At 34.4% G+C, this 12,827-nt stretch overlaps 1 protein-coding gene across 1 annotated transcript; it reads left to right on the top strand.

The window, feature by feature from the left end:
- Window positions 1–2,685: 2,685 nt before the first annotated feature.
- PCOAH_00014930 (KIR protein) lies at window positions 2,686–4,727 on the top strand (the record flags this gene model as incomplete). Its single annotated transcript, XM_020058302.1, has 3 exons — window positions 2,686–3,222; window positions 3,476–4,267; window positions 4,461–4,727. 3 exons carry the CDS (start codon window positions 2,686–2,688, stop codon window positions 4,725–4,727), a joined length of 1,596 nt encoding a protein of 531 aa, XP_019913773.1.
- Between the last annotated feature and the right edge of the window lie 8,100 nt (window positions 4,728–12,827).

Raw genomic sequence — 12,827 nt, 5'->3', positions numbered from 1 at the left:
CGTACTTTGTTTCGAATTCCTTGCAATATTCATCATCCTTCCTGCTTCCTTTTGTGCAATCTGTACGCACAGCACTACATGCTCTATTAACTCCCTCCCGGTAACCTGACCATTCGTCCTCATTACAAGTGGATTCATTTTGAAGTAAATCCCCCTTTATGTAATTATAATCGTAAGAATAATCGAATATTTTTTTTCTTTGAGGGAAAAGAACTCTATCAGGATTATCACAGGGAAATTCACATTGTTTTGACGAACAATGTTTCCTTATCTCCCTACAAATAAGATTTATGGCACCTTCGAATGTGGGCTTCACTGTTTTACTCTTAGATATTTTATCACCTAACCAATAATAAAAGAAGTGGCGTGCTTCACTTTTTGATGTTTCCCCCTTTGTTTTGTATTCTTCGTATATATAGTCCAGCGCTACCTGAGTTCGAAGCAGATGCTCCTTGAGCTCCTTATTTTCCAATTGATAACTTGTTACTTCTTTGCCGCAAGCACTACTATCGTCACAGTTTGCTCCCTTGCTCTTTCTTCCATTTTCGAATTTACTGTAGAAATGTTGATGCGAAGGGAAAGTCTCCTCCTTCTCCGGCTGAAAATATGTAGATGGCAAAGTAAGTGGAAAGGAGTGAAATATATATGTAAGTGTATGTATGTGTAAGTGTGTACGTTTTTCCATATATATGTATTTTCACACTTTTTTTTTTTTTTTTTAATATTACATTATATGCATGGAATATTTATATATATGAATAATATTTTTCATATTATTTTCATATATTATTCCTTGAATATAGGAGGAACTTAAGAACTAACATTCACTGGTCCTGCTGGTGCCGTTTCTGACATGGTTAATATATGCTGCTGTATATAATGGGCTTATTTAAAAATTTCTTCCTTCTTTTTATTCATAAGGAATATATATGTTAACACCCAGCTGGTTCTACAATTATGAATACATATGAGATTTCTATTTTCATAATATCATATACTGTTCAAAATTCTCAAGTAATAAGAGTGCACACATTCAATTTCCAAACAATATTGGAACATACAGATGTATTAAAATCATTATATGCATCAAAATTATTATATGCAGTCAAAGTGAACTATAAAGAAATATGCTGTAGGAAATGAAAAGGAGGAGATAAAAAAAATTCAGGAATTTCTACTTATTTATTTTCTTTCCTTTCCATTCCTTCCTCTATGTAACTGTTACATTGTTATATTATGGTACTCCCCATTATACGTGACTGTTCAACACATAATACTCTTATTTACACGTACTTTCACTGTTATAATGTATAAAAAAATATAAAACATAATTCCTTCTTTCCTTTTCGAACCAAATATGTAACTATGTATTATATGAATTCTATGTTTTATAATTATTTTAAGGGAAAATCATTAAGGACTATTAACATACATATATGTAATATATAGTTCATATACATATGTGCAGGGAATAATACTCTTCTCCCCCCTCCTTTATCACATGTGTGTACATTGTGCACATATGTAATAGGGAGTTTGAAATCATGAAATAAATGAAAATTACATAATAAAAGGAATTACGTGAGCTATTTGGTTGGATAGCAATATACACATTCCTGTATAATAATAACATTTTTTACACTATACCTACACCTACATTCATGAATTCTCAGTAGTAATAAAAGTTCCATCTCTTTCTTTTCTTTCTTTTCTTTTCTTTTCTTTTCTTTTCTTTTCTTTTCTTTTCTTTTCTTTTCTTTTTTCTTTTTAATCTTTTTTCCTTTTCCTTACTCAATTATGATATACAAACAGTTCGTCCATATGGGAAAGATGTGCACACCACATTATGTACTATTTGTTTGAGCATTTTGTCCCCCTCTTCGGATGCACATTGTATTTTATCACATGTTAATGGGTAAACCTCACTTCTTTCTTTTTTTTTTTTCCCTCTATACTTGTATTGTGATTATACATAGTTTTCACTGAATATGGATAAATGGATATGTGCACATTCCGTAGGGGAGGAATGTGCTTCCTGTGTATACAAGCTATACTATATATGATAAAATTTTTTTATTAATTCTCTTAACAAAAGTAGAACATTAATTAATAATGTATCATAAAAATTTTGATAGAAGAGAATTGCGCTCCTATATATACATGGTGATCTGATGCATATTGTGTATTAAGTTATCATTACTTGGAAGATTGTATAGTGTGTATTATTCGAGTGAAAAGTAGGAATTTTACACATATTTGTGAATAGCAATAATCCTTATGAGAATGGGCAGAATTCTGATATACTTATTTTCTATGAACATACTTTAATGTAAACCTAGTATATATAAAAATATACACCTAAACAATGGCACCAACAGGGACAACAACAACAGTAGAGGTTCGTTCTCATGTTTCACATGAATAATTGGGAAGTATGCACATAATATTCTATGCATAATGTAATAAATTAAGGGAGGAATAAGAATACATACATATATATTTTGTTAATTATATTTGTAGCAACAAATCCTGAAGAAGTTACACTCATATAGTTTGCTTCATAATATATTCAGTACTAAGGAGGACGAATGTAGTGGTCGTGGTTTCGAGTCTAATGTGTGGGAAGCTAAGTTGAGGAAAGCATTAAATGCGTACCCTGAGCTTTCTGAATCCATAAAGGGAATAATGAGTTCCTATTGTTCCGCATGTTGGATGAATACGCAACCATCTTTCAAAGGTGTATCATGTTATTTTTTCTACTATTGGGTGGGGGAATTATTCTTTAAGGGTCGAAGTAGGGGGGACTTGGGGGAATTCATAGGAATAGTTTATAACACCCTACATGGTGTACCCAATGGGAACGAGTGTAATATTAAGTACGAAGATAATAACAAGCATCTTTTCGAACACAAGAAAAAGGTATATATTTTCTCCCATGGTTACGAAACCATACAGAGACTTGTACAAAACTGTGCGTCCACAGAAGCTAAGGAATATTTAATATACCTGCAAGGAATTAGGGCAGCATGTAGTTCTGCGGGTGCAGGTTGCGAGGGAGGGTATCATAGTGAAGGTACTTATTGTAATGATTTTAATAAGAAATATAAAGTGTTCTGTGATAAGATCCAATCAGAATTGATACCTCAATTAACAAGTAAACTCAAACCAAACCCCAATCCAAACCAAGCCGGATCATCGGGCAGCTTCTCGGTTGCCGACGTGGTAGGTAGAGTGATTGAAAGCAGTGGTGTTCTTTTTGTATGTAATGTTTTGAGTGTTTGTAGTGTTTGTAGTGTTCTTAGTGGTGTGAATGTTTGCGAGAAAAAGAGGGGAAAAGAATAGCACTGAGAAGGTTGCTTTTATTCTCCTGTGTTTCATATGAAATGAATCAATGTCTACATACAAAATTTTATTAGTCATCCAACCATGACAATGTGTAGGAACACATACTTATTTTTACTAATTATATTCATAGAACTGCAATTTGGATGATTTACCTTCAAAATTAAGGTACAAGGAATTCAACAAAGGAGCGCAGTGCCCGGCAGAAAGTATAATTTTTAATCAGAAGGATACGGTAAAGACTTATTTAAAGAGTGCACTGGGTAACTGTAAGGAAATGCTGAATGATGTTGACAACATAACGGGAGCTTGGTGTTACATATGTAACGGCATAGATAATAATGAACTGAAAGGTAATTTGTTTTATCTCTTTTATTATTGGTTGGGAGATAAAGTATGGAAAGAAGTGAAAGACGGCAATAATTCATTTAAGGAAATTATGGGTGACATTTACAATAAGCTGAGATCGGTGCTCGGTAGTATTACTTGTGGACTTACAGACGAGAATATAGAAGAGGGAACTTTCTATAATGCAAGAGCAATATATAATTATTCTGTTGACTATTCAACTATAACAGAATGCATACAAAAATCTCGGACTTCCGGGTCCACTTGTACTCAGGGATATTCCGAATATTTGGAAGGAGCTGCCAAAGCTTATAATCAAATGGAACAATACTGTGAGGAAAGTACAAATACTAAAAAGGCATGTTGTACTCAATTTAAAAAAATGTTCAAAGAGGACGGTGCCGACAAAATTCAGGAACCATCAAAGTTGAAATTTGAATTAGAATCTTTAACAAGAAGTAGAGGGGCTGAAGCAGGAACAATATCCCCCCCTGCCATAACCTCCAACACTGCTCCTATTGTTTCTTCTGTGTTTGCTGTAATGGGATTACCAGCACTGGCTTACTTTCTTTACAAAGTAACTAGCACAATATATACATACACACACATTTAAAAATATATGAATAATAGCATTTTATTAATATTTTTCCTCCTCACCCTTTTTTTTTTTTTTTTTAAAACAATGAATATAGAACATTGTTTCATATATATGGAATTCATATTCCTATCCCCCCTTTTTTTTTTTTTCTTTCCCTTCCTCCTTCGTTCAGTATAATCTTCTACCCTCCTGGGTCGGTAACTACTTTGCAAAGAACAATAGCAGCAGAAGAAAAAGAAGATCCAACATGCGCGACTTTGATACGTTCACAGAGAACAGTTCAACATTCGATTCAGCATCAGAATACACCACCACTGTTTCTACAGCGGATTCTACAGATGGATCAACTATATATAATCGTAGGGTACCACCATCTACCACTAGAAGAGAAGCAAATAATACGGGAGGCCACCAAAATATAGGTTACCAGAATATGTAACACTGGAAAAGTGTGTCCCTCCCCACCCCCTCCTGAAGGGGGAGGGAGGAATATAAATAATCATAGGGATCATACAGTGTAAGAAAAGGGGCAAAATGGCATTCCCCCTTTCATTTTATTTTTTTTCTTTTCTCCTAATGATTGTGTTAACTCTGCACCCCATGCTCTTTTTTGCTTTGCGTCGCTCTGCGTTATGTTGTGTGCCAAGCTATGTCATTTCTTTCGTTCCTTTTCTTTTCTTTTAATTTTAATTTTTATTTTATTATTTTTTTTTTTTCTTTTTTTCTTTTCTTCTCTACCTCTTGTCAATTTTTCTCGCGCATCCGCAATTTCCTCATGGAGGGCACGCACATATGACCCCGCGGGTAGGAGTGTTAGGTTCAAAGCAGCAATGTAGCCTGGTTTTTAGCTGTTTTAGGGAGGGGTATACATATGAGGTGTGCATACAAAAAAAAGGAAAAAAAAAAAAAAAAAAAAGTAGAAACAAAAAAATAAGGAAGGAAAAAAAAGCAAAAAGGAAAACGGAAAATGAAGGAAGGAATGCAAAGAGAAGAAAAAGGGGGGAAATGTTATTTTGTTCTTTACACACTGTATATATAAACTGTGTACGCGTGCGTTTATTTATGCCCCTCTTTGGGGGAAGGAGACATTATATTCATTTAATGTTCTACATTCAATGGTGTTACATTCCAAATGTGTGTTACATTGCACTTTTCAATGTTACATTCCAATATGTGTTACATCACATGTTTTGGTAACCTACCATTCCGTGACCCCGTGTATTATTTGTTCTTTCCCTTCCCCCGGATTGCCTTGTGTGCACCACAGAACTTACTGTGGGATTAAACGTGGAATCTGTTTCCGAACTGTCCGTGTAGCCTATAATGGAAGTGTCTGTTAACTCGTCAAAGTTCTGTTGTCGGCTTGATCTTTTTGTTCTGTTTCTTCCACTCCTTCCATTTCCAGAAGTGTGGTTCCCAAACCAAGAAGACCATGGTTTATACTAAAGGGAAGGAGTGGAAGGAAGGTGGTGTTATGTGTTTGGTGGGTTGATAGGGCAGTTTGGTGGGTTGTTAGGCGGTAGGGTGGTAGGTGGGTTGTTAGGTGGTTGGTGGTAGGTGGAAGGAAGGAAAGGAAGGGGTCTAAGGAGGAGTAAAGATTAATTACTATTATTTAGGTTTCGCAACTATAATGTATAATGGTAATATTTTACCTTATATAAAAGGAAAAGGGCTGCAGGTAATTCTAATGCTGCTATGGTACCAAAAGCAGAAGAAAGAGAAGAAGCAGCACTCGCTTTACTTAATGCATCGTCTAATTTTGTGAGTGTGGATTGTGCTTCCTGATGGTACTGTTTTTTCATTTCGTCCAATTTAAGTTGCAAATTTGGTAGTTCCTGATTAATTCGTTGTTTATGTGCACTCCAGAATTTTGTACAATATTCATCCGAGGATCCCGGTGTACAATGTGTTTCCATTTCACCGTTTGCTGTTTGTACATTATCTATGTAACTTTTAAATATCCCAAGAACTTCAGGCTTACTGAATTTTAGCAGCATTCGTATAGCACCATGGTCATGTTGGAAATCAAATATGATTTTCTGACTATTGAATGTGTCCTTGTTAAGATTATCACAGGGAATTTTACAACTTTTTGACTCACATTGTTCTCTTATTTTTTGGCAAATAGTACTTATCATACCTAGAAAATCGTCACGTTGCACTTCAGTCCTAGATATTTTGTCCCTCATCCAATAATATAGGAAATGGCGCGCTTCAATTTCGGCTGGTGTTGCAATTTGGGATGATTTTTTATCTTCTCCTCTATATTCTTTATGTATATAGGCTAGTGCATTCTGAATTCTAGTCACATACCTCCCAAGACTCCTTGTGTTTAAATCATATTTCGTTATTTCGTCGTGGCAACCATTGTCATCTGTACATCCTTCTTTACTACTGTCGAATTTATTGTAGAAATTGACCCCGGAGGGTAAAATTTTTAATAGATCCTCCTGTAATTACATAGTGGGCAAAGAGGAGAAGTGTGTGGAATATATACATGTAAGTGTGTAAGTTTTTCTATATATATATATGTATTTTCCTTCTTCCTGTTTTTTTATTTTTCATTATATTATATTATATATACATGGGAATATATATATATGTGTGCTTCCCCCCTTTTATGCGCTTTTTTCTAGTGTAAAAAAAAAGAAACAAAAGAAGGGAAAGAGAAGGGAAGGAAAGGAAAGGGATGTCTAAGGATGGAAGAAAGTTAGAAAGAAAGGAGGAGGAATCTCCTCCTCCTTCCTTCCTCCTTTCCTTTCCTAACTTCCTTTCTTTCTCCTTCAGAATATTCCTCCTTACATTTACTGTCCCTGTCGCTGCCATTGTTAATATATATGCTTCTATGTGTGTATATAATAAAATTTATGTTAGAAGCTGTTGTGTGTGTCGTTGTTCCTTCTTATATATATGTTCGCATAAGGAACGTATAGGAACTTTCGCTTGTTCTATAATTATCAGTACTAAATTTCTATTTATTCCAGTCATACACATATTTTAATTCTTCCAGTAATGATAACACATTATATATGTGTATCAAATTAATGTATATATGTAATAGAAGAAGGAAATATATATGAGGAACATATATGGGAAGAACATTGTACCATTATTATTATTCATTTCATTCAGATATTACTTCTGTGTATATAAGGACGTAATTTCTCTCTTTGAGCAAAAATTGCAACATGAATTATTAATTTTTGTTTTAAACTTATGCGAAGGACTATATTAAAAAATTGTCAGCACATGTACCATATAGTGTACAGATCATACATGTACAATATGTATCCCCCTTTTTCCTTCCTACTCTGCTTAAATGTGTACATTCATTCAATTTTTGTAAATGAAGTGTATATTCATAGAGTAAAATAGGGAAGAATTCAATATGGAGAATGGCATTAATTATTTGAAAAGGAGAAATATGTACACATTCCTTATATAATAACATTTTACACCATACCTACTCCTCTATTGAGAATTTCTCAATAGTAATAAAAGTTCCTTCTCTTTCTTTTCTTTTTTCTTTTCTTCTCTTTTCTTTTTCCTTATAATTATGATACAAATATTTCATTCATGCAGAGGATGTGCACGCTGTGCACCAGATTCACATGAGCTGCATTTCTCCCCCTCTTCTGGGTGCACATTATATATTTTTTGCACATGTTAATGTGTTCCACCACGTATGATGGACTTCTTTTTTTTTTTTTTTTTTTAATTTATATACGATTTAAAAGGGTTCAGGAATGATTTAGGGTTAAAATGGTTTGAAGATTGTTAGGGGTGTTGGAAGGAAGGGGGTTAGAAGGAGGGGAAGAGAACCCAATAGTTTTTGATCCTCCCCCCTTTCCTTCCTAGTATTCCATTATACGACTTCTTCTGGGCTTAATTCTTCGTCGCCGTTCATATTCTTACCTTAAATTATATGTGTACATATGTAATGATTTGGATGAACATGTATGTGTATATAGGGTATGTTACTATTATCATCCTTTGAAAAATTGAACAATATATATACTATTGGAAGAAAATAAAAATTTAATATATATTCGCTCATAGTCACAGTGTGAAGGAGGCGAAATTTTTATAAATCCCTTGTTAAGTTATTAAGGAGTTCTTAGAATAGGCTACGTACAAAGTAAAATATACACATAAAACATGGCAGCGGTACTCACAACTATTCCTTATTCAAAATGCATACATAAATATTGTAAACATAATATTTCATGTGCTATATAATTGAAATATAGGAATGTTCATATATATTCCGTTAATTCTATCTGTAGGGACTAAATTTGGAAGAATTACCTTCGCGCAAACAATTTTACAACATATTCGGAGGGAAGACAGGAACATGTGAAGATAAATGCAAGGGTAGTGTAGAGGGAGCTCTAAATATGTTATCCTCGGGTGAAGAAAATTTCAAGGGTAAAATTTATGGCGCCCATAATACCGCATCAGGAATGAAAGCGGACATTGTGCCTTATAGGGATCAGTGGAATTTCCTATACTATTGGATAGTAGACCAAATATGGGACAAACTGCCGGAAAGGAATAGGGACTTCACATTCGAGTCTTTCGTGGATGCACTTTGTAAAAATATGAAGACGGAGTATGAAAAGGAAGGATATAATATTACTTGTGAACGTATTAGCAAGAAAACTTTCACTAATAGGAAAAATGTGCACGATAATTCTTACGATTATGATACTGTAAAGGGAAAGCTACTGAAGGGTTGGCCCGATTGTGACCCACACTGGTTGGATTACTTAAAGGGAGTGACTGCATCCTGCAAAGCTGTGCGCACAAACTGCGAGGCAGGGAAGGAATATGGAAAAGAACACTACTGCTCCAATTTCAATAGTAAGTACCAGGCACACTGTGATGCGCTGGAGCACTTAGAACAAAAATTTGAATCACAAGCCAAGGACGAGCAGCTTCAGGCATGTTCCTCTGCGAAGAATGAATTAGAGACCCAACTTTCGCAAAAATCCAGTCAATTAGCACAAACAGAGTCAAACCTAAGTAAAGCCACCACCACCACTACCCTTTCTTCCATCTTTGCTACTTTAGGACTTACGGTTGCACCCATCATATTATATAAAGTATAGTTAAAATTGAAATGATTTAGACAATATAACTAATATATACACTATCCTTATGAAAGAATAAATACAGAATAAATTGTGCATTATATATATATTTATATACGTAATTTATGTTCCAATAAAACCTTCCCTTTTAAACCCTTTCTTCTTTTAACCCTTCTTCCTTATTTTCCTCCCCTTTAGTATACTCCAGTAACCTCTTTGATAGAAAACACTCTTGGATTAAGGAACAACAGTAATAGAAACAATAGAAGTAACAGAAGAAGAAGATCTGCTGGGCATGACATCGATAGACTCACAGAAGACACCTCAACAATAGGAGGTGACTCCACAACAGGAGATGATTCAGCAACAGAATATGGTGGTGTACAGTCTCGAAGGGGAAGAATAAATACACCTCCTCATCGGAATGTAGGTTACGGTAGCATGTAGCACTGAAGAAGTGCCCTTCGGAAGGAAAAATAAATGACCGCACTCAGTTCATACAGTGTAGGAAGAGAAGAACTTTGCTTTCTTTCTTCTTTTAACTTAAATTTTTTCTTATTTTTACTTTTTTATTTCATTGTACTAAAGTATTCATTCTAATGTGTAATCAATATAAGCCTAAGAAACAATTTTCAATTTATTCTGACCTGTTCATAACTCTTTAAATTAAGATTCAAAATGCTCATTTATGTCGTTATAAATTTTTATCTTCATAATTTTCTCCTTACCTCTTTTCCTATATATAAATACTCTTTCTGAAAAAGCCAATATTTTTTTTTTTTTTTTTCTGCGCCTCCTTTGGCGTATTTTTCTACATGCACAGTTATTCATACATACAAATGGAAGAGCAGAAAAACAAAGAAGAAAAAAAAGAAAAGAAAAATAGAAGGAAATAGGGAAAGAAGTAAAAAAAAAAAAAGCAAAGTGGAAAAAGAAGGAGAAGGTTATTTTGTTTCTTACACTGTATATACTATGCGTGGTTATTTATGCTTCCCTTCCCTTCATGGGAGGGAAACATTACATTAAATTTTACATACTAATGTTACATCACATGTTTTGATAACCTACCATCCCGCGACCCCCCGCATTATTTCCTCTTTCACTGGACTCTCTTGTGTTGTACGCAACAGGAGAACGTAGTGTGGTGGAATTTTCTGTTGGACCTATTGTTGAGCTGTCGTCCGTTAAACCGTATGTTGAACTGTTTTCTGTGAGTGCATCAAAGGTGCTCCGTTCGGTAGACCTTTTTCCTCTTCTTCTTCCATTGGAATGGTTACCAAACCAAGAAGACCATGGTTTATACTGAAGGGAAGGAAAGGAGGTCAAAGGGGGATGTTAGAACGAAAGTTGTTGTTAGGGTGGAAGGTGGATTGTTAGGAAGGTTGTTAGTGTGGTGTTATGTTAGGGGTGGTGTTGTGTTAGGGGTGGTAGGGTGGTAGGTGGGTTGTTGCGGTAGTGGAAGTAAGGTGGTGTCAGGGGTGGAAAGAAGGTTGTGTTAGGGGTGGTTGGTGCTAGGAAGGTTGTTAGGTGGGTGGAAGGAAAGGAGGGTCTAAGGAGGAAGAGGAAAGGGAAATAAGGGGTCTATGGAAGGATATACTGTTACTTATATTATTTCACTTTTAATTTTAAAATTTTGGATGCTTACTTTGTATAATAAGAAAGGAGCACCTATGGTTGCTAAGGTCCCGAATATGGAAGAGATGGAAGAAGTGGTGGTGGCACCACGTAAAGCTTCGTCTGCTTCTTGTGCTTGATGCACCATTCTTACTTTTGCAGTTGCTAATTCAGTTTCCAATTCTGGTATTTTCTGTTGAATGTCCTGCTCACGTGGTTTCCAAAATTTTGTACAGTACTCATCACTGGGTTTAGTGGTCGTACAATGTGTTTCTATTTTACCCTTTGCTGCTTTGACTTCTTCTATGTAACTTTTACATTTTTCAAGACCTTCGGACCCACTATACTCTAATAGAGTTTGTAGAGCACCATAGTCATACCAGAAGTCGAATATTGTTTTCATACTGTTGAAAGTCTTAATGTCAACATTATCACAAGGGAGTCCACATAATTTGTTCTCCGCACAATAATTATTTATACCTCCACAAATAGAATTCAGGTCAGTCCCGAAAAGATGACCCCGTACAGTTGTACTTTTGGATAATTTTTCACCTACCCAATAATATAAGAAATGGTAGGGTTCACTTTTGGATGGTACCTTACCTTCTCCATATACTCTGTATATATAGGCCAGTGCTCTCATAATTTGCTCCTTATCATTATTAAGGTTACTCTTTCCCTCTATAACTGTCCCTATTCCTGTTTTGCACCCCTGTGCACATTCTTCCTGACTCCTTTCGAATTTCTTATAGAAATTGGCCCTTGAAGGTAAATTATTAAAAGCAGACGCCTACAGATATAATTAATATAATATATATATATGTGTATGTATTCCTTATATTCATTATATTATATATAGAGTACTATGTGAATAATATGTATGTACTTGTCCATATTGCAGGACAATTAAATCGTATTACTGTTGTCATTGTTATTGTTTATGTGCATATTTTTCCTTGTATGTATGTCCTCTATATATGTAATTTGAATTTATATTAAAATGTGTTGTTTATATATTAAGTAGTATAAGGTTGTAAGCATTCTATGCTTTATTTCTGCTGTTGTTGTTGTGTGATTATTGATGAATATGAAATATGAATACCGAACTTTTTATTTTCTGAAGAGTATATATATGTTGTTTACTTTTCGAACGGCAGGAGTAACATACAAAAATATGTATGTGTTACACAGAAGGAAAAAATTATATGCGAAATTATTTATGAAGGGAAAGAAGAGAAGAATCCACACGCACATATATATATACATATACACATATAATATACATATGTATATATACATACACACACACATATATATATATGGGGTATATATGTATGTATATATATATGTACATGTGTTCACATAATAGTGCTTCATTTATTACACTTTTCCCCCTATTTATGATCATTCAGGAGTAATAATAATTTTATTGTTATTTTTTTTTTTTTACTTTTTCACTCCTTTTTTGGGTGATAAATGTATTATAAGGAAGTTACTCATATAGCAGGTATATGATGCTAAGTGAGGAGGACCACTCCCGTTCTTTTAGTGCATATTACATTCGTTCTTTATTTATGTTTACTCCTTTATTTTTTTTCTTTCTTTTCTTTTCTTCTCCTCCCGGTGAGTACATTACAAAGGAACTCATTTGAATATATATATGTGTGTGGATTATATGTACATGCTCCCTGTGCTATTGGAACTACCCTATTCTCTTTCCTTTCCCCGCCCTAATGTACACATTCCACATATATAAATAAACTATGTGTAGTGCGCTCAGGTAGGGAGAGGGAAAAGGAGCTGTGACATGAATTCTGTAATATAATATAGAT

The sequence above is a fragment of the Plasmodium coatneyi genome, chromosome 6 (assembly GCF_001680005.1).
Source record: "Plasmodium coatneyi strain Hackeri chromosome 6, complete sequence".
In the NCBI taxonomy this organism is placed as follows: Eukaryota; Apicomplexa; class Aconoidasida; order Haemosporida; family Plasmodiidae; genus Plasmodium; species Plasmodium coatneyi.
This window is presented reverse-complemented; position numbering and strand designations above follow the sequence as displayed.